At 45.6% G+C, this 23,953-nt stretch overlaps 1 protein-coding gene across 2 annotated transcripts in view; it reads left to right on the forward strand.

The window, feature by feature from the left end:
• Window positions 1-23,953, forward strand: part of USP48 (ubiquitin specific peptidase 48) — a 782,973-nt gene that overhangs the window by 201,202 nt on the left and 557,818 nt on the right. For both annotated transcript variants that reach the window (XM_085608904.1, XM_085608905.1), the window contains exon 7: window positions 11,018-11,151. In XM_085608904.1, the coding sequence (XP_085465030.1) occupies window positions 11,018-11,151 (134 nt within the window). The remainder of the gene's footprint in view (window positions 1-11,017; window positions 11,152-23,953) is intronic.

A 23,953-nucleotide genomic window follows, 5' to 3' on the forward strand; every position in this document is an offset into this window, starting at 1 on the left:
ACTTGCAGGACGCATATTTCCACATCCCCGTCCTGCCGGCCCACCGGCGTTACCTGCGGTTCACGGTGGGCCAAGAGCACTTTCAGTTTACCGTGCTCCCCTTCGGCCTCACCAGTGCCCCTCGGGTGTTCACGAAAGTGATGGCGGTGGTCGCAGCTCATCTGCGCAGATCAGGGGTTCCAGTCTTCCCCTATCTCGACGACTGGTTGTTGAAGGCGGGCTCGCCCCAGACAGTCGTCTCCCACCTCCAGACTACGGCGGATCTCCTGCATTTGCTGGGATTTTCCATCAACGTGCCGAAGTCACACTTGAGTCCCTCTCAGAAGCTCCTCTTCATCGGAGCGGTTCTCGATTCGGCGCAGTTCCGGGTCTATCCACCAGAACAGCGGGTCCGGGATATTCAGGCCCTGATTCCCATCTTTCGGCCTCTATCCTGGGTTTCGGTCAGGCTAGTGATGCGGCTTCTGGGGCTGATGGCCTCCTGCATCCTACTAGTGCATCACGCCAGGCGGCGCATGCGGGCTCTGCAGTGGGACCTGAAGTTTCAGTGGGCCCAGCATCACGGCAACCTGTCCGACCATGTCTTGATCTCGGAGGGCACTGTACAGCAGTTGCAGTGGTGGCTCACGGACCGCGATTGGGTCATGGGCAGAAGCCTCTCCCTTCCCCAACCGGAGCATGTCGTAGTGACGGATGCGTCCCTCCTGGGATGGGGTGGCCATATGGGAGAGGCGGAGATCAGAGGCCTCTGGTCTCCGGCGGAGTCTCGTCTCCACATCAACCTGTTGGAGTTGAGAGCGATCCGGCTTGCACTGAAAGCCTTCCTTCCCTCTGTCAGGGGCAGTGTCGTGCAGGTGTTCACGGACAACACCACCGCCATGTGGTATTGCAACAAACAGGGCGGGGTGGGGTCGTGGACCCTTTGTCAGGAGGCTCTGCGCCTCTGGACGTGGCTGGAACACCAGGGCGTCACCCTAGTGGTTCAACATCTGGCAGGCTCTCTGAACGCCAGAGCAGACGAACTCAGCCGCCGGTGCATGATGGATCACGAATGGCGTCTGAACTCCGAAGTGGCGCAAGGTCTCTTTCAGCAGTGGGGAGAGCCTTGGTTAGATCTATTCGCCACCGTAGAGAACGCGCAATGTCAGCAGTTCTGCGCGTTGGAATTTCCAAGGCAGCACTCGCTCAGCGACGCTTTTCGTCACGAGTGGAGTTGCAGTCTGTTGTACGCCTTTCCGCCTATACCTCTTCTGCCCAGAGTGCTGAAGAAGATCAGGCACGACCGGGCCCAAGTCATCTTGGTGGCTCCGGATTGGGCACGAAGGTACTGGTATCCCGAGCTACTCAGTATGTTGACCGATCCTCCGATACGTCTGCCCCTTCGGGAGGATCTTCTGTCGCAGCAGCAGGGGACGGTCCTCCACCCGAACCTGTCCAGCCTCCACCTCCATGCGTGGAGATTGAGCGGCGGCAGTTGATGCCATTTGACTTGTCTCCTGAAGTCTGTGATATCATTCTGGCAGCCAGGTGTCCCTCCACAAAGACGGTATACGCCTGCCGGTGGAACAAATTTGTGGCATGGTGCACAGCAAAGGCTGTGGATCCCCTTTCCGCCCCTCTTTCTGAGGTTCTACTGTTTCTTCTTTCTTTGGCCCGGCAGGGCTCTGCCCTGGGCACCCTGAAAGGTTATCTTGCTGCCATCTCTGCCTTCTTGCGGCTTCCTTATCAGCCTTCTCTTTTCAAGTCCCCTGTAGTTACACGCTTTCTAAAGGGCATTACTCACACGTTCCCTCCTGTCCCTTTTGTAATGCCCCAGTGAGACTTGAATCTTGTTCTCACATTTGTAATGTGCGCTCCCTTTGAGCCTCTTCATAATTGTCCTCTTCGTCTGCTGTCGCTTAAGACTGCTTTTCTGGTAGCCATCACCTCGGCTAGACGGGTGAGTGAGCTCCAGGCTTTATCTTCAAAGCCTCCTTTTCTCTCTGTTCATCCGGACAAGGTTGTCCTTCGGCCTCGTCCCTCCTTTCTTCCGAAAGTGGTGACTCCATTTCATCTTGGGCAGTCTGTCACCTTGCCCACCTTCTTTCCGCCTCCGCATCCTTCCAAAGAGGAAGAGAGGCTCCACCGTCTGGACCCAAAACGTGCGCTCTCCTTTTATTTGGACCGCACAAAGCAGTTCCGGGTGGACGACCAACTTTTCGTTGGATACGTGGGTGCTAAGAAGGGGAAAGCTGTGCACAAACGGACCATCTCTCGGTGGGTCGTTTTGTGCATCAAAATTTGTTATTCCTTGGCAAAAAAGGACCCTCCTGTTGGGCTGCGCGCCCATTCCACTCGGGCCACAGCGGCTACTACTGCTTTGGGACAGGGTGTCTCTTTGCAGGACATCTGTCAGGCGGCGACGTGGGCTTCGCTACACACGTTTGCCAGGCATTATTGCCTTGACAGCCAAGTCCGGAGGGATGGCTTCTTTGGCCGTTCTGTCCTCCAGGACTTTCTGGTGTGATCTTGGTTCGCAGACCCACCACCGGGGATGGTATTGCTTGGGTATCTATTCTAAGGTGAGGAATCTAACTAACGTGTTTCTTTCAGATGAACAAGTTACTTACCTTCGGTAACGATGTATCTGTAAGAAACATTAGTTAGTTAGATTCCTCACCGACCTACCCATCCTCCCCGTTCTGCGAACTGACATCTAGGGTTAAGGTTATCCTTTTCAGGCCCCTAGATTTTATTTTTGGCACCAGTGTCGGTCTTTGCATGGCTCTGCGTTCCTGGCGCGGAAAGCTATGTACATGAACTGACGTCAGCGCGCGAGGGCGGCGTCTAAGTACCCCGACGACGTCATTCCGGCGCACGACGACGGACGCGGAGCCGCAGACGACGCCTAGCGACGCGCAAGGGGTATTGCTGACGAAAAATCTTCCGGATCCAGTCTGACGCCTGGGGATATTCTAAGGTGAGGAATCTAACTAACTAATGTTTCTTACAGATACATCGTTACCGAAGGTAAGTAACTTGTTCTTCAGGCTTTAAGCCTGAGGTACAAAGTTCGATCCTGAACCAACCATTCGACCAAGAGCACCTCTTTGGCCCAATTGTAGACTCATCCCTGGAGAAAATGAAAAAGGACACGGACACAGCCAAGTCAATGGGAGCCTTGCAATCGCAAGCTCCCAGACGTTCTTTTCATCGCTCCTCCTACAAAGGCAACTCCAGAGGCTACTCATCAGACAACCCCTCCACCTCTTATAAGGCTCCCACCCAGTCCACCTTCATCAGAGGTTACCAGAAAGGAGGTTACAGAGGCACCAATAACAAGGGCAGAGGCAAGACTAACAACACCCGCTCTGCCCCCACCTCTGCCCAATGACTTCCCTCCGCTTCCCCCGGACCATTCCACTCCTGTCGGGGGAAGACTACAACAGTTCCTTCCTGTCTTGACCAACATCGCCACAGACAGGTGGGTGCGACAAATAGTTCAATCGGGTTACTGTCTCGAACTTACCTCTACCCCCCAAACATACCACCCAAACAGCGTCCGATGTCACAAGAACATCTATCACTGCTAAAGCAGGAGGTAATCTCCCTCCTACAAAAAATGCAATAGAACTGGTTCCCCTGCGCCAACAAAACACAGGAGTTTACGCCCTGTATTATCTCATACCAAAGAAGGACGGCTCTCTGAGACCTATTTTAGACCTCAGACCCCTAAACCTATACATACACTCAGACCATTTCCACATGGTCACACTTTAGCAGGTCGTTCCCCTTCTTTCGCAAAAACAGTTGATGGTCAGAATGCAGAACAATGTCATACATTCACCCCAGTACAGAGATCTGGGCCTAAATCCATCGTATTTTTGCTCACCATGCCGTTCCAGTTTGAACCCAGCCATATGCAAATCAGTCTTGACCCTGTGCCTCATGGGTACAGTCCAGCCCGAACTGCCAAGCCAGGTCCTGCCTGGACTGGAAACAAGCATCCTAGGACCGGTTTCGGGGTTTCACCCCTCTTCAGCCAGGATAGCTTGATTCCAGTGGAATGGAGAGCACGGGACCCACGTCTGGGCATACCCTTCCCACTCGGGGTGACAAATGCAAAAACAACAGTTGATGGACAGAATGCAGAACAATGTCATACATTCACCCCAGTACAGAGATCTGGGCATAAATCCATCGTTTTTTTACTCACCATGCCGTTCCAGTTTGAACCCAGCCATATGGAAATCAGTCTTGACCCTGTGCCTCATGGGTACAGTCCAGCCCGAACTGCCAAGCCAGGTCCTCCCACAATGCGACTTCCTTGCTACCCTAGATCTCATCCATATTCCATATTCCCATTCACGCAGCTCACAGGAAGTATCTCAGGTTTGTAGTGGACTGGCAGCACTATCAGTTCAAAGTACTCCCGTTCGGAGTCACAACAGCACCAAGGATATTCACCAAGTGCCTAGCGTTAGTAGCAGCCCACTTAAGAAGACAACACATGCAACTCATAGGGATGATGGCCTCTTGCATATTTATAATGCCTCACGCAAGACTCCAGATGCGTCCGCTACAGGAGTGCTTAGCATGCCAATGGAACGAGGCTCAAGGTCAGCTAATAGATCTGGTGTTGGTAGACGGTCGCACTCATCGCTCTCTGCAATGGTGGAACACCAAAGGGCGACCGTTCCTAGAGCCAGTTCCTCAAATTGTCATGACAGCGGACGCATCGCTCTCCGGGTGGTGAGCTCACCTATTACATCACACAATGCAGGGCAGGTGGACACCTCAACAAAAGTTACTCCACATCAACCACCTGGAGTTACTAGCCATATTCCTAGCCTTAAAAGCATTCCAAAAGCAAATATCAGGCAAAGCTGTCTTAGTCTGCACAGACAACATGACAGCCATGTACTACATACAGAAACAAGGCGGGACACACTCTCTGCAGCTTTCTCAGCTAGCACAGAGCATATGGAGATGGGCTATACCTCCGAATATTTTTCTCCTAGCCCAACATGTCCCGGGAGTCCAAAACACCATAGCCGATCTGTTAAGTCATCAAACACAACAGATCCAGAAGTGGGAACTTCATCGGCAAGTTCTTCAGCCATTCTTTCAAATGTGGGGGCAACCACAGATAGACCTCTTCGCCACCCATGAAAACGCCAAATGCCCAAGCTTCGCCGCCAGATATCCACACCCATTGTCCACAGGCAACGCGAAATGGATGAATTGGTCGGGCAGATTTGCGTACCCTTCTCTGCCTCTCCCACTCATTCCACTGGTGGTGCGCAAACTACAGCAACACTCGCTGACTCTCATTCTAGTTGCTCCAACTTAGGCAAGACAACCGTGGTACACCACATTACTGGAACTGTCCGTAGCTCCGCACCAGAAATTACACCTCTCACCACACCGCTTAACCCAGAACCGTGGAGAGATCAGACACCCGGACCCAGCTCAGCTCAACCTTGCAATATGGCTCCTGAGGTCTTAGAGTTTGGTTACCTTAATCTTCCCCCTGACTGTATGAACGTCATTAGAGAAGCTAGACGTCCCACCACTAGAGCCTGCTATGCAGCCAAGTGGAAGTGATTTGTGATATATTGTCATAACACCATCAATCCCCTAGACGTGTCTATCCACCATATCATAGGGTACCTACTACACCTCCAAAGGTGCAACTTAGCCTATACGTCTATTAGACTGCACCTTGCTGCCATAGCAGCATACCTACAAAATAGACAACACTTATCACTTTTCAGGGTACCTGCCATCAAAGCCTTTATGGAAGGCCTTAAACGGATAATTCCTCCCAAAGTTCCACCCTCACCTGTGTGGAATTTAAACATCGTTCTCGCAAGACTAATGGGCCATCCTTTTGAACCTCTACATTAATGTGAACTACAATTCTTAACATGGAAAGTTGCTTTCCTAGTGGCCATTACTTCTCTTAGGAGAGTTAGTGAGCTACAAGCTCTAACTATCCAGGAACCTTTCTTGCAAATCCATCATAATAAGGTTGTTCTACGAACTAATCCTAAATTCCTTCCAAAAGTCATTTCTCCCTTCCACCTCAATCAGTCCGTGGAGTTGCCCGTATTTTTCTCACAACCACAGACAGTAGCAGAAAGAGCTCTTTATACTTTAGATGTTAAAAGAGCATTGCTTTATTACATCGAGAGAACACAACCCTTTCATAAAACCAAACAACTTTTTGTGTCTTTCTCACCACCACACAAAGGCAACCCCATATCAAAGTCTGGGATAGCTAGATGGATCGTTAAATGCAAACAAATTTGCTACCACAAAGCAAAACGTACTTTATCTGTTCCTCCTAAAGCCCACTCTACATGAAATATAGGGGCTTCTATGGCATGTTTAGGGAACATTCCCTTAGATGACATCTGCAGAGCATGTACATGTTTTACACCGCACACATTCACAAAACACTATTGTGTGGATGTGCAAACAAAACAACAAGCTAGTGTGGGCCAGGCTGTCCTCAAAACACTATTTCAAACTACTGCAGCAGATACTGGTGGTCGTCGCTAAGGATGGGTACTGCTATACAATATATGCTAAGTGTGTGATCTGCAGCTCATATGCCTTGATCGGGAAATGCTACTTACCAGTATGCATCTGTTCTTGGCATGTAGAGCTTCAGATCCACACACGCCCACCCGCCTCCCCGGCTACCTTTATCTGTTCCAGTACTATCTTACTTAGATACAGCATACATGGGCATCTTTCCTGTTTCTTACAAAGCTCCATCATTTCCCTGCTGGCGAAAAACAATCTGAGGATGGAGCTGATGCCCATGTGCACTATGATCCAAAGGAGGAGTCCCCTATCTCGTGACTTCCAAAGACTTTCCAGGACAAAACAAGTGCAAACATCCGGGCCCAACACCATATGGCGATCTATGCTAAGTGTGTGGATCTGCAGCTCTACATGCCAAGAACAGATGCATACTGGTAAGTAGCATTTCCCATATTTTTTTTTTTGTGAACATTCTACCTATTTCAGTGTCAGTAGGGGTAACCAGTAACATCCTGCCATTTTTTTTTTAACAAAAAAAGCCCATGAATAAAGCAATAAATCTGGCAATGCTAAACCCCCCTTCACTAGCCTCCTCCTAAGCTTCTTCCAAGAAAGACAAGGCCCTTTTGACGCCCAAAGAAAAGAACTGATCTCACCCTGCAGTTTTGGGTCCCACTCTTTCTTAAATGACAAAGGGATTGTTTCAAATAAAAATGTCAGCTTCGGAAGAATCATCATTTTCACCAAATTTACACGTCCAAATAATGTGAGCGGTAAGTTCATCCAACCCCTTAAACTAGCAATAATCTCCTTTTTAAGCCTGTCTAAATTAACCTTCGTAAGATCCACTATGCTTTGGGTAATCCTAACTCCAAGATACCTCATTTCATTTTTACAGACACTACCCTCGGTACTCTTATTCCAGGCCATAACTTCTGTCTTCTGCTTGTTAATATCATAGCCTGAAATGGTTCCAAACTTGCTTGTTATGTCTAGGAGACAAGTCATGGTTTGTTGTAACTTGGGTGTGTAAATTATAATATCGTCTGCATAAAGACCAATCTTCTTGCTCCAGCCTTCAAATTCAAAGGCATGATAACCTCTGTACTCCTTATTTTCCGAGCGAATGGCTCGATATATAGGTCAAATAATAATGGAGACAGAGGGAACCCTTGCCTGGTTCCCCGCATAATCTGAATTGGCTGGGTCAACACCCCATTAATCAACACTCTGGCTGTGGGGACCAAATATATGGCAGTCAACATTCTACACACATTTAGACCCAAATTGAGATATTTAGCCAACGTCTGCAAATATACCCAATTAACACGATCAAACGCCTTGGCGGCATCTAAAGCAATAACCGCCATGGGTAAGTCATATGACGTAGCCATATCTATGGAACCAATAAGGGAGTAGGTCAGCTCTTTCAATGTTCTACACTTGATGAATCCCTTCTGGTCTTCCTGAACTAAGTGTGACATAACCCTATTCAACCTGCTTGCTATAATTTTAGCAAAACGTTTAGTAAATAAATAGGCCTGTATGAATCCACACTTTTTAATGACTTCCCTGGTTCGGGCATCAAAGTTATATTGGCCTCATTCCAAGAAGGCGGCAAAGAAGCAGCTATAAAAAAAAACTCATTAAAGTTTCCTCAAAATAGGTGTTAAAACACCAACTAGAGTTTTATAGACCTCCACCGGGAGGCCGTCTGGTCCTGGCGCCTTCCCCTTTTTACCTCCTCTTATAACCTCCTCATTAGATATCTCTTGATTCAAAATATACTTTAGATTGTCTGATAGAGGATCAATATGTTCCATCCATTTCAACACGTCCTGTTCTTTAACAACCAAGTCCTCCTTATAAATCTTCCCAAAATGACTATGAAATGCTTCAGCAATTGCTTTACTATCAGTGAGCACCCTGCCCGTCTCTTCACTTTTTATTTCTTTAATCAAATTTCGGAGAAATAAAAAGTGAAGAGACTCTGTAAAACGAATGAATTTCGTAAACCAGATTGCCTAGAAGGAGCTCATCCCATTTCTCAAGATTTCACAGACAAACTGCCAAATCATTACACGACCAAAGCAGACACGTTGGACTTGTACTTAAAACAAAGACAAAGCACAAGCGCTGACCCTTTTACAAAACAACAATCCAAGAATACTCTAACCCAGCCTCTCCATTCCTTCCAACACATTTCACATGATGAATTTATGGACCTTGTCGAAGCAAGGAGGCCTGCCGGCAGCCTTTCTGACCAGTGTCCACCACTAACCTTCAAGACAATTCTTCTAGCAACATCTGCTGCCACTCCAGTAAGAAGAATTATCAACAACTCCTTAACTACCGGAATATTTCCAGAAGAATTCAAAAAGTCATACATACGCCCATTACTGAAGAAACCAACTTTGACCTGCTGAACACTGACAACTACTGACCAATTACAAATGGACCTTTCCTGGGCAAACTGATACAGCAGCGTTCGCCCAGATATCACAATTCATTGAAGATAATGCCATACTTTCAGACTTCCAAACAGAATTCCGTCCAGGAAAAGGCACAGAATCTGCTGTCCTTGCCATCTGGGATGACCTGAAGAACACAGTTAAACGCAACGGGGTTGCTGCACTACTTTTCTTGGACCTCTCGGCTGCCTTTGACATGGTTGACCATGATACAAAGACTCTATGAAGCCTACATAGAGGGGACTGCTCTAGACTGGATCCCATCCTACCTTCGAAACAGAACTAATGTCGTTCATACCCCACCTTTCTCATCCAAACCGTGCTTCACAAAAGCAGGAGTCCCTCAAGGCTCTATCATCTCACCCATGCTTTTCAACATCTACATCAAGTCATTACTGGCATTGATCAATCGATGTCACCTCACGTGCTATAACTATGCAGATGACACACAAATACTCCTTCAACTGGAATGCCCCAAAGACATCGGAAACTCGCCAATTGTCAGTTTTCTCCGAGCCGTGGATCAATGGATGACGTTCAGCCATGTCAAATTGAATGCTTCCAAAACAGAAATGCTCATGCGTGGCGATTGGAAACATTATGACCCACTTGTCGCGTGGCCTGATGATCTGGGAACACCGCCTTAAGTATCGAAGTAAGAAACTTTGAAATAACTATGGACTCCAGGCTATCAAAGAATGCCCAAGTGAACAAACTAGCAAGATCAAGCTTTGATACTATAAAAACTCCTGTGACGAATCTTCCCCCATTTGGGATTTCCACACAAGTCCAGGCTACCACCTCCCTTGTTCTGTCCAAACTCAATTACGCCAATAGCCTCCACCACAGATCATCTTTTCCAACTATGAAAGGACTACAACGGATTCTAAACTCTGCTGCTAGACTACTGACAAGACCAAAACTCCCCTGCCTTGAAAGCCCAGCTTTGGTTACCGGTTGCAAGAAGATCCACGTTCAAACTCCTTTATATCACCCACAAAGCGGTACATGGAACAGGACCGCTCTTCATCAGGAATAAAATCGCCAAACACATTCAACGAAAGAACCTCTGCTCTAGAGTGGCACCTCGCCTCAAAATCCCAAGATAAAAGAAAAAAATATGAGTGGCAAATCCTTCTCTGTATATGCAGCCAAACTATGGAGCTCTTTACCCCCCAACCCAAGATCCATATATAACCACCTTTTCTTCAGAATACGATTCAAGAGTTAGCTATTCCCACATAACCACCATAAGTAAACAGAAATATACAGCATATCCCTCAGTATATAAGCATTTATTTGTACTATAGATATGTACCTATGTATGTGTATTGCTTTGTATAAACGTGTAGAATAATTGTTTAAAAAAAAATATATAGGTATTCATTAGTTCTGCTTATCCTATGGGTTCTGGAGTAGCGTGCCACTCGCCGAAAAAGCGCTAAAACACCTCATCAGGGGTAGCAAGCGTTATTATAAATGCAAACCTTTTTCCCTCTTCTATCCCGCCACTATGCTTTTCGAACCAAATAACTGACTAACTTGTCCACCGCTCAAATTACTTTCATATTCCTAGACCTGTGTAACTCCAGGTTAAACCTGAAAGATCTTTACCGCTCGATTACCACCATATGTGCACCCCAGGCAACTGATCGTGTTAGCCATCTGCACACATATATTGTAATTTGATTACGCGTGACCCACTGGGCTGTTCCCAAGTGTTTAAATGTCTTAATCTTGCTTAAGCCTCATCTTCAAATATTTAAGCATGCAAAGTTAGAAAGCCAACGTTGCCTGCTCATTACATGGTTACTCCACTGTAATCATTAGTTCCTGGCCATACATTTGTCGGAATATAAATAAAATTAACCCATTTTCAGTTCATGATGTTTATACAGGGCTAAATTCTCAAAGTTTCTAATTTGTAGTATCTATTGCTATTTCGAAAATGTGAAGGCAGTAAAGCTTTGTGCTTCATTTTAAGAAGGAACATTTCTTGTCCCTGTGTTTAGGAAGAAAAATTAGAAGGCGACAATCGATATTTTTGTGAAAGCTGTCAGAGCAAACAGAATGCAACCCGAAAAATCCGACTACTCAGTCTGCCACCAACACTTAATCTACAACTGATGCGATTTGTTTTTGACAGGTAAGATATACTACGCATTTTCATTTAGAGGAATAGTTACCCTATAATAGTGTATGCTTCATTTTATTTTTGTCGTGGATACAAATCTGTTGCATTAGGCATTTTTATTCCGTACCATTTGAGAGGCTCTCTATCATATTTAAGATGAACATGTCCGATTCAAACATGTGAAAAAATTGCCTTTTGGTTCCTTTAGAAATTGCTTTTCTTGGTACTTTACCAATATGGCACTGCAGTATAACAAATAGTGCTGCATTGTTAATTAATAACAATTAATAAATACATTTAATATTTAATTAATAAATATTCAAACTTCATTTATGACCTCCATTCACAATCACATATATTAGGGCCTCCATTAAAAGTCTGGAACTTTTTTCTGACAATCACAAAATTAATTAGATTGTTTTCTCTCCACCCTCAATCCGCCCTTTAAAAGAATTATATCCACAACATTCATTTACCATTCTGCTCAAAAGGTTTCTTTTTTAGTCCAATCACCCAGCATTAAATTAAGAAAATATAATCTACCCCTTTGTCTCACTTTTCATCCTCAAAGTTTAATAGTCACTTCCACATAGCTGAAAGTCATATTTTTCTGAAATAAATGAACTGATCCAGTACATACCTAGCTTGGTGCATGGGGCAGCATTGTTGAGCCTCTTGCTACTGTGGCCATGCTATGCCCATCTGTGTTGATGTTAGTCATGTCTTTGTAACAGACAAACCTCTATACCGGCCTATATATTTAAATGAATGATCTAGCTAGATTCTACATTACCAAAGACTCCTGCCTAATATCATACAATATCATGCTATGTAGACAAATTATAAATCCTTTTTTGATTTTTGAGCCAATTTTATTATTTCTTTTATCTTTTAAGCTTCATATCACATATAGTTAAAACAAACATATTTTTTTTTTTTTTTTTATGAAACAAAGTAATTTTTATACACACTATAATTTTGGTACAGACATATAACGTACTTCATTTTTTAAAGTGACATCCTAGACATGAGAATCACTTGCATACTCATTCATACTTCCATTCATACAAAGAAATAAGCACTATCTAAAAAGAGGAAAATTTTGGGAAGGGATTTGGGAAACCAAGGACTCTCAAATTGGTCTCAATGTCGTTGTGTGCTGGGATAGATCGAAAAATTATGTTTGCGGCATATGAGCTGCAGATTATACACTGTGCATAGATCGCCATCTGGTGTTGGGCCCGGATGTTTGCAGTTTGTTTTTCCTCTTGGAAAGTCTTTGGAAGTCACGAGGTCGGTGACTCCTCCTCTGGTTAGTATTGCGCATGGGCTTCGGCTCCATCCTCAGATTGTTTTTTTCCGCCATCGGATGTAATACTTCGCGCTCCGGTTCCGAACTTCCCAGTTCACCGATCGACGCACAAATCCTCGCTCATCGAGCTTCTTCAAAGATAATAAATCATCTTACTCATCTTCTCTTCGGCACTTCTTCGATTCCGGTCGTCGACGGCGGCCTTCGGGCCTATTCCGGCTCCGGTCTCGGCTGATGGAAAGAACTCCCTTCAAGAAGTGCCCTCGATGTGGTTCCAAGTTTCCCCACACCGATCTTCATGAGGTGTGCAACCTCTGCCTCTCCCCAGAACACGAGGCCCGAGACTGTCCCGCCTGCAAGTCTTTTCGCTCAAAAAAGACCATTCGAGATCGACGGACTAGACGCAACATGGCGCACTCCTCGACCTCCGCTCCAGTCGACATCTTCGGGGACGACGTCGAAGCTCCAGGACAGCAGGACATCGAACAGGAGGACGACTACCTCGTCAGCGCTTCCGAGGCCGACGACTCAGATGTGGAGGACATCACCCCGGCGCAGCGGGTCGTGAGTACAATTCCCCCGCCCACGCCGATACCGAAAAAGGCTTCGGTCACACCTTCGCCTCCGGGCCTAGGCAAGACCAAGGACACTGCTTCTCACACCCCACCTTCGGGCCCGGTAAAGAAGCCTATTAAGCCTTCCGGCAGCTCGGGCTCGAGCCAGCCGACCACCGGTGCCGAGAAACACCCTTCGGCACCGAAGAAAAAATCGGCCTCCACCTCCACACCGAACCCGGCACCGAAGTCTTCGGTGTCGAAACCTGCTCCTCCGGTGCCGACCAAACATCACAAGGCCCTCGGCACCGACACTCCCGTGCCGAGACCTTCTTCGGCACCGACCAAAAAATCGGAGGTTCCAAAGAAGCATGGCTTCGATAAGCCTAAAAAGCCATCGGCCCCGAAACCTTCGGCGCCGACCGAACAACCAGTGTCGCAGGAACTTTTCACACCGGATCCTCTGCAAAAAACACTCACCAAGGATCCAAAAACTGGACACTTGACATTGTCTTCAAAAAAGAGACACTTGGACAAGCCGGCTCCACCTCCACCTCCAAAGGGAAAGGACATTGCTACCTCTCCTTTCAGGGTGCCTTCCCCACCTCCTCCACCTCCTCCACCCTCTCCACCTCCACCCCCCCCCCCCCACCTCATCGTTCCCCCACCTTGTCTCCTGTCCCAGACGATTTGGGAGACCCTTATTATGATCCAGCAGATGTGCCACAAGACCCCACCCCTACTGGATCTCCAGACCCATGGGATGATTATAACAATCCGGACATCCCAGATGTCCCACAGGATGACCTTTACCCATCTAGGCCATCCCTACCTGAAGATTCCTTGGGTGTTCACCATTTGTTACAACGGGCGTCACACTTCCACGGGGTGGAGTTACATACTGACCCAGTGGAGGAGGATTTTGTCCTAGACACATTTGATGATGCACATAGGTCTACTGCCATTCTACCTATGTTAAAGGGTGTAATTAAACATGCCCCTGAGGTTTTTAAAGACCCAGTCAGGGCCAGGGTCCTAAATCCTCGTATAGAGAAGAAATACAAAGCCGCCCCCAGAGACCCTTCTTACATTAAAGGCCCTGCACTATTGGATTCCCTAGTGGTATCTACAGCTAGGAAGCGCTCAAATTCTCAGGCGTCAGGCGAAGCACCCCCACCTGACAAAGAGTCCAAGCTCCTAGACGCGTCAGAGAAGCGCACTGCGTCACAAGCTGCCAATATATGGCGTATCGCCAATACGCAAGCACTGTTGGCCCGATACGACAGGGCGCATTATGATGAGCTAGAGAGCATCATGCACCATCTCCCTGAAAAGTACAAGACTAGGGCTAATGATCTGATTCAAGAGGGGAAAACAATAACTAATACCTTGATACGCTGTGCCCTAGATGCAGCAGATACAGCCTCCAGGGCCATAAACACCAGTGTCCTTCTCCGTCGCCATGCCTGGCTCAGAGTTTCAGGGTTTAAACCGGAGGTACAAGCCTCTATATTAAACCACCCATTCGACCAGGATCATCTATTTGGCCCCAAAGTAGACGAAGCCCTCGAAAAAATGAAAAAAGATACAGACACGGCGAAATCCATGGGAGCCCTGTAGTCACTTACTCCCAGGCGCTACTTTCGCCGCTCTTCCTTTCGGGGCACGGGCAGAGGCTACTCCTCGGATAGTGCATCCACGTCCTACAAATCCCCTCCTCAATCTACCTTCACAAAGGGTTATCAAAGAGGCGGATACAGAGGCAATAATAATAAGGGCAGAGGCAAGACAAATACCGCCCGCTCTGCCACACCTCCTGCCCAATGACTTTCCCCCGCTCCCTCCAGACCATTCCACTCCGGTCGGGGGCAGACTACAACATTTCCTTCACGTCTGGGAGACAATCACCTCAGACAGATGGGTGACACAAATTATTCAGTCAGGGTATTGCCTAGAATTAACATCTACCCCCCCCAAACATTCCACCCAGGCACCGCCCTATGTCTCAAGAACATACTGCGCTACTAACACAAGAGGTGATCTCCCTCCTGCAAAAAGGAGCAATAGAGCAGGTCCCCATAAATCAACAAAATTTAGGGGTCTACTCCCTGTACTTTCTGATTCCAAAGACGGACGAGACCCTACGACCTATCCTAGATCTCAGACCTCTAAACACCTACATACATTCAGACCATTTTCACATGGTAACCCTTCAACAGGTTCTTCCACTCCTCTCCCAGAACGATTTTCTCACCACTCTGGATTTGAAAGACGCATGCTTTCACATCCCAGTACACCAGTCTCACAGAAAGTACCTCAGATTTGTGGTGGACGGACAACACTACCAGTTCAAGGTGCTCCCGTTCGGGGTAACAACAGTACCAAGGGTTTTCACCAAGTGCCTGGCAGTAGTGGCTGCACACCTCAGAAGACAGCACATTCACGTCTTCCCGTATCTGGACGATTGGCTGATAAAAGCCACGTCCTACCAACAATGTGTGCCACATGCCGCCGCTACGGTCCAACTACTTCACCAGCTAGGTTTCACGGTGAACCATCAAAAATCCCACCTGGTACCATCACACACAAAACAATATCTCGGAGCCACCATAGACAACTCAAAAGCCATAGCCTATCCCAAACCTGCCAGAATTGCAAAAATACAGGCTCTCTCTCCCAGCAAGAGTGTTCATGCAGCTTATAGGGATAATGGCCTCTTGCATCTTTATAGTGCCCCATGCAAGACTCCAAATGCGTCCACTCCTAGAGTGCTTAGCACGCCAGTGGAACCAGGCCCAGGGACAACTGACAGATCTGGTGTTGGTAGACGGTCGCACCCATCGCTCTCTGCAGTGGTGGAACACCACAAACCTTTCCAGAGGTCGATCGTTCCTGGACCCGGTCCCACAAATAATCCTAACAGCAGATGCATCGCTCTCCGGCTGGGGAGCTCATCTGTTACATCTCACAGCACAAGGCACATGGACGCCACAACAGAAGTTACTCCACATCAACCATCTGGAGTTACTGGCGATCTTCCTCACCCTAAAATCCTTCCAGACGCAGATTTCAGGCAAGGCAGTCCTCATTCGCACAGACAACATGACTGCCATGTACTACATTCAAAAACAGGGGGGCACACACACTCTCCACAGCTCTCTCAGTTAGCACAGAGCATATGGAGATGGGCAATTCCACAAAAGATTTTTCTCCTAGCCCAACACGTCCCAGGAGTCCAAAACACCGTGGCAGACAGACACAGCAGATCCACGAGTGGGCACTTCACCCACAAGTTCTTCACCCGTTCTTTCAGAAGTGGGGGCATCCACACATAGACCTATTCGCCACCCACGAAAACAAAAAATGCCCAAGCTTCGCCGCCAGATATCCACACCCATTGTACAAAGGCAATGCGATATGGATGAACTGGTCAAACAAATTTGCATACGCTTTTCCACCTCTCCCACTAATTCCATTAGTGGTGCGAAAGCTACAACAGCATTCCCTAATTCTGATCCTAGTAGCTCCAACATGGGCCAGACAACCGTGGTACATCACACTGCTGGAACTCTCAGTAGTACCACACCAAAAGCTACACCTCTCACCATGCCTCCTAACCCAGAACCATGGAGAGATCAGGCACCCGGACCCAGCTCAGCTCAACCTTGCGATCTGGCTCCTGAGGTCCTAGAATTCGGATACATTAACCTTCCCCCTGATTGCATGAACATTATCAGGGAAGCTAGACGCCCTACTACTAGAGCGTGCTATGCAGCAAAGTGGAAAAGATTTGTTGTTTACTGCCACAACAACACAATCGATCCTTTAAATATATCCATACAGCACATTATATGTTATTTACTCCATTTACAAAGGTGTAACCTAGCATATACTTCCATTCGGTTACACCTCGCCGCAATTGCTGCTTATTTACAGAACAGGCAGCACCTCTCACTTTTCAAAGTGCCTGCCATCAAAGCCTTTATGGAAGGCCTCAAAAGAGTAATTCCACCCAGAGTGCCACCCTCACCTGTCTGGAACTTGAATATAGTCCTCACACGGTTAATGGGACCCCCTTTCGAACCATTACATAAATGCGAGCTGCAATTTCTCACATGGAAAACAGCTGTTCTGGTGGCCATCACTTCCCTCAGAAGGGTTAGTGAAATACAAGCACTCACTATACAGGAACCTTTTCTCCAGATGCATCACAACAAGGTTGTACTCCGCACCAACCCCAAATTTCTACCCAAAGTCATTTCTCCATTCCATCTAAACCAGTCGGTAGAATTACCAGTCTTTTTCTCGCAACCCCAAACAGTTGCGGAAAGGGCTTTACACACACTGGATGTTAAAAGGGCTTTACTTTACTACATCCAGAGGACACAACCTTTCAGGAAAACCAAACACCTATTTGTCTCCTTCTCCCCACCACACAAAGGCAACCCTATTTCTAAATCAGGGATAGCTAGGTGGATTGTAAAATGCATACAGATTTGCTACCACAAAGCAAAACGAACGCTATCGGTTCCCCCTAAAGCCCACTCTACAAGGAAGATAGGGGCTTCTATGGCTTTCCTAGGGAACATACCACTAGATGACATCTGCAAGGCAGCGACATGGTCAACACCGCACACCTTCACAAAACATTACTGTGTAGATGTGCAAACCAAGCAACAAGCTAGTGTGGGCCAAGCTGTACTAAAAACACTGTTTCAAACAACTGCAACGGATGCCGGTGGTCGCCGCTAGGGTTGGGTACTGCTATATAATCTATGCACAGTGTATAATCTGCAGCTCATATGCCTCGAACGGAATATGCTACTTACCAGTATGCATCTGTTCTTAGCATGTAGAGCTGCAGATCTATACACGCCCACCCGCCTCCCCGGCTACCTGTATCCGTTCCAGTCTTATCTTATTTAGATACAATACACATGGGTTTCTTTACTGTTACTACTACGCTCCATCTTTCCCTGCTGGCGAAAAACAATCTGAGGATGGAGCCGAAGCCCATGCGCAATACTAACCAGAGGAGGAGTCACCGACCTCGTGACTTCCAAAGACTTTCCAAGAGAAAAAACAAACTGCAAACATCCGGGCCCAACACCAGATGGCGATCTATGCACAGTGTATAGATCTGCAGCTCTACATGCCAAGAACAGATGCATACTGGTAAGTAGCATATTCCTTTCTCCAGGTCACCAAGATGGGAGACATCAATCTCCAGTATCACTGTGCTGAAAACAGTATCGCGGTCAACGCGCGTTGACCGCGATACTGTCTTGGTGACCTGGAGAAAATAATTTTTCGATCTATCCCAGCACACGACAACATTGAGACCAATTTGAGGGTCCTTGGTTTCCCAATTCCCTTCCCCAAATTTTCCTCTTTTTAGATAAAAGAAATAATAAAATTGGCTCAAATCAAAAAAGGATTTATAATTTGTCTACATAGCATGATATTGTATGATATTAGGCAGGAGTCTTTGGTAATGTAGAATCTAGCTAGATCATTCATTTAAACATATAGGCCGGTATAGAGGTTTGTCTGTTATAATTTATTTTACTCCCTCCTCTAGGGCCTAAAATTAATATAGGGAGAACCTTTTTTTCTTATCTAGTTAGTCATGTCTTTGACCATGAATGGTATAGTTTGAGTGCTCACACCATGCTTTTTGTACAGTTCTCTAGGGGATAGTGCTGGCAGAGAGAACACTGTACTTACCTTCTATCAGTGTGTGAGCCTGTATAGGTTTTATCTTAGCCTTAGATGACCACCACATGTTCTTATTTTGTCGGTGTGTACTAATATTTTAACATAGTGTGCCTACAAATCTTAATGTCATGCTCTTCAACCTCCAGACCCTTCTCTGCAGCTCTCTGATTTTGTACCATTGAGTACAGGAGCATTGCTTTAGTATATAGTAAATGAGGTAGGTTGTAGTTGGTACTCCTCAAAACTGCACTGGTAAATGTTTTCTTCACCTAAAGATTTTGAAGGAGATCTTGTCTCTGACAGCTCTGAAGTACCCAGACATCAACTTGTAAAACTTGAACTGGACTGGCAAACTGAGCATTGTTTTTACCAAGTAGTTCTGCTAATGCATAAGATTATTTTCTTAACTCCCTTGTGCACTGTAGAGATATTTCTCGCTGCATTAGGTGTTCTGTTTATCTCGCTGAGTGGTGAACCAGATAGATTTCTCAAAGAGGATTTTACAAAAGTGAATGCACCATTTTTCTAAGTGTGAAAATGTGTTACATTAGCAGTTATATGCTCCTAACAGAATCAACATCATGAGAGATCTTTCCTTATGGCTTGAAAACCCCACCTTTATGCATAGTCAAAGAAACAGCTAGAGTCAAAGCAGAGTTACAATTTGAAAAAGATCAATCTTATGTCCTGAACAGGTATAGGTTAATTTCAGCTCAAGAACGTTATCTATGTCATTTAGAATAGTTCTTTGAACGCTCTGCGTAGGAGTGCCACATAAGTACGTTGGCTGGCTGGCTGGTGGGGAAGAACCGCATGAGGCTGTTTTACTAGGAATAAACGTAAGTGTTTTAGCTACATATTATGGAGTGTCTTAAGTCACAAGATTTTGGCAACGATCAACAGCTCAGGCCTCAAAAAAACGGCCACCAGTCCAGTGAAACCTATTCCTGTTTACTTTGCTTATCGGAAGCGTGTTGGAGACCACCCACAGGTGCCTTGAAGGTATTGCTTGTGTGACTGACTGGCTAACGCAAGCTGTTTGGCCCTTGTTTAGCAACCGTTTCTGTGTGAGACTGTGGACTTAATCAGTGCTTTTAACCTTCCTTTCGTCCAATGCGCACCTGTGCCTGCAATCGGCATCAAGCAGCACCACGCTAGCAATGCTCCCACTGGCCGCTGCACGCCAGTGCCTTCAAACTGGCATCAAGTGACTGCTGCATTTCCATACAGCAAGACATGGGTGAGCGTGCACAGATCTTCAATCTCGGAGGCCTGAGGTCAACGTGATCGGCACAGCACCCGCTTGCACTCACCTGATTCACGGAATCCAGATTCCAAACCTCCTTGCCACGTCTCCCGGATGAAAACCCACCTTTGAATAGTAGTTCCTTCTCCTTAAAAAAAAATTGTGAATGACTAACGTTCAAAGGAAATACAATAGCCATAAACACTGAAATAGGACTACATTTTGCTTATACCAACCTAAAGATGAGTCCGGCTACCAAATTGTAATATCTGTTGTTCTAGAATCTACAAACTCTATAGGGATAATACCTCCATTGTTTTTGACACAAGCATGGTATCTACTGATTGAATAGTGGCTAGATATATTTGAGAACTACTTGGAAGTATTAGATGGCCAGGATTTTTGGCCATCAAGGACAAATTCTATTCTTTTGAGCACACTTGTCAAGGAGACTCTAGATTCAAGTTTTATGCGCAACTACAAAAAAATAGTGGAATCAGTGGATGATTTTGTCTCCAGAGTTATCAATTAAATGTCAGTTTGTGGGAATTATTGACTAGTTGATGCGTGATCAGTTACCCATGCAGGATTGAAGCCAGAAAGGTTGTAAGCAGCTAAAAATTCCCGACTAAAAGATGCCATTGAAATAGCTAAAGTAGTATAGCAGGCGGAATTCTGTATGAAGGAAATGGAGAAGAGAGACAATGGAACTGGAGAAAAATGAGTGGGAGGGAGGTCTTGGTAGCTACGAAACTTTGATGCAACTTTGAGGTGTAGTAGATTCCTGCTAACCAGGTTCCCAGTACATGTGTTCTATCCCTAAAGATTTACAATTGTTTCATCCAATTAGCAATACCTTTAGCACCCACTGAAAGTCCCTAGTAAGTGGTACCCCTGGTACTAAAGTGGGTCACCCAAGGGCTGCAGCACGAATTGTACCACCCTAAGGGATCCCTCACCAAACTCATGCTGAACTGACATTGCAAACTATGTGTTTTGCTGCAGACAAGAGTAAAACCACAAAATGACACATCCCTGTGTGACATGTCTCCTAACACTGCATGTAGTATATGTAATTAACAGAGAGAGTTGCAGGATGGAGAAACCCAACACCCCAAAGACCCAATGCACCCGGACGCCCTGTCCCCAGGAGAAGAGGACCAAAAGAGTCCCCACGTGCCCCAACATCGCAAGAAACAAAGCCACTCGTTGGTTTCATTGGACTGACCTCCCAGGCCCCCCTGCCTGAGAGGTCAGTCCAATGAATGGTTTACATTTGGCACTTGACGCTGTTAGCACCACTGTCCCCGGCCGCCCTAGTGCCACTGGAGGTGACCTGTTGGTGCTGCCCTAGACCTTGCCCTGTACTCACTTTTGACCCAAGACTCTGGTCCTGTAAGTTGCTGCCAAGAACTGGTACATTGCATATGATTTTCCTTCCATAGGTTAACATTGCAGATCTTAAAAATTGCACTTGTCGACTTTTTGAACTAAAAAGAATTCCTATTTATAAATGTACTTACCTGAACGATTTGCTTCTGGTGCCTAAACATATATAAAGATGCGTGTTATTTTTAGAAATTGGTGTGAGTCTCCTTATTGAGTCATGTGTCTCATTTATTGACTTGTGTGTATTCGTAGATGTCTTGAACTCCTCTGTGATGAGCCTAAGGCTGCTCAACCACTCTTCCCCTTCAAAGATCACCTTGGGATTGCCATAGCAAGTCCCTGTCCACTCATAAGCGAACCCCTGGACTCTTTTACGCACAATTTCTCATTTTGATATAACTTATAAAGAGCCAGCTTCATACAGGCTCCTAACCAGGTTATGGTGGTAGACGACATTTCAGTGGATGAAATTGTTGAGTGGGTCAAATTGGTCTTTGAGGACAAATTATGAGAATTGAAGGGGTATGTGCATAAAAGTGTGCTGAAATCCGATGCAGTATCAGCTCAACATAATTTAATGTGAGTAACCATTGATGTAAGAAGTGAGGTCAAGAAAATGCTAGGTGATATAGTGAGTGAGGTAGTCGTTGAACCAGTTAAGAGCTCTGACTGGGTTTCTCCAGTTGTAATTACTGAAAAGTCAGATGTGGTCTTAGATTCTGCGTCGATCTGTGAAGTGTTAATTGTAAATGACTATTCTCCTTTGCCCAACATAAATGAATTGGTGTTATTACTGATTAAAGGTGGATGTTTTTTCAGCAAAGTTGATCTGAAAAGTGCGTACCACCAGATCAAATTGCACAACGGTTCCAAACGACTTACAGCCTTTATGCCTATGGAAGGCATTTTACAGATCACAAGGATGCCATTTGGGCTATCTTTGTACGTGTCTTTCACAGAATGATGGCTGAAGTGTTCAAAGATATGAGTAATGTGATATTTTTCCAGGATGTCATCTTGGTGTTTAGAGAGACCATTAAAAGCTACAACATCACACTCAAGTGTTGGGCTTACTGAGACGGAATTAACTATCAAAAAAAGAGAAATGTCAATTTCTGTTGGAAGAAGCTGAGTATCTTGGGTACACAGTCTCTAAAGATTGGGTGAAACTAAAGAAAGATTTGCTGAAGGCCATCAAGGATGCACCAGCCCCATGTAATAAAGATCAGCTTAGATCCTTTTTTAGGTTTTATAGAACACTACTCTAGGTTTATAAAAAAGTTTGTAGACAAAATGGAAGATTTGAGGAAGCTCCTGAGGAAAGGATACAACATTACTTGGGATGAATATCAACAGTTTGCTTTTGATTATATAAAGAATTAAATGTGCAAGGCTGATGTGTTAGCTCGATTTGGTACAGGGGTCAAAATGTTGAATGTTGTTTTTCCAATTGTATATTTGGGGCATGCAAGTAACACTTTACACAGATCACAAGTCTTTGGTTAAAGTACTTTTGCCAGGAGGTGCAGGAAAAGGGTCTGCAGGGTTGACGAGGCTAGCATCTCATCTTTAGGAATATTGCTTTTTCATTAAAGACATTCAAGGATGGTGCAACACTCCGCTTGATTGCTTGTCACATTTACCAATGGGCTGGAAAGCGGGATATAAGATTAATGTGGAAGTGTGGTAGAAAGAAGGTGTGGTGCTGTATCAAAGGAAGAGTGGTGCCAAGGAATGGTGAATGATAATAATTTAAAGGAAGTTGTTTTCTTGATAAGAAGGGAAGAGGGAGGGAGAGTTCAGTGAGTGCGCGGGTAGGGCCATATATAACAAGTTTGGATGAGGTATCGTTGTGATGGATGTTGTGGTATTGAGAGGAGACAACTTTGTTCCCCCTGAGTCTTCGTTTGAAATTGTTTAACTTATCTCATGAAGGTCATTTGGAACAGATTTTGACTAAAAAAAGGAAACTGCTAGAGTCAAAGCAAAGTTACAATTTCAAAAAGACAAACTCGCAAGAAAGACACTTTCTCAGGCGTTCTCTCTCAGATTAAAGCTACTGCAACGCCAATGCTTTCATGTGTGTCCCACATGATGACCTTAAGCCTCTTTGATCAAAGCAAAAGAAGCAACAGTTTGCTATCACCACAAAAAAAGTAGTTGTGAAAAAAAAATCACTCTTTCATGGTTTTTCATTTAGTAACTGATACAGAGTAACTAAGGAGAAGGACCTGGTGTTGAAACTAGTCTTCTGTTTAGATTTACTGTGCTCCTTTCATTTTCCATTCACTTTGAGTACTGTATCCCAGCTGTTGTAAAGGGAAACAAAAGCTAATTCATACTGTTTGGATTTACTCTGGTGAAAGGGAGGTCCGCGGCAGTTTGAGTGCTGTTTATGGATATGGAACACTTTTTCATTACATTTTCTTTTTCCACAACGTCCATAGTAAGCACTTTTCTTTCTTTCTTTCTGTCGTATCTGCTTTTTGAATTCCAAAGCAGAAAAAACTTTTGTCAAATGTTTGACCTGTTGCAACCTCCAAAAGTGATTTTTCTCATTTAAACTCCCATTAGATTTTTTGTTGTTCTGTAATG

Source organism: Triturus cristatus, chromosome 1_2 (assembly GCF_964204655.1).
Source record: "Triturus cristatus chromosome 1_2, aTriCri1.1, whole genome shotgun sequence".
In the NCBI taxonomy this organism is placed as follows: Eukaryota; Metazoa; Chordata; class Amphibia; order Caudata; family Salamandridae; genus Triturus; species Triturus cristatus.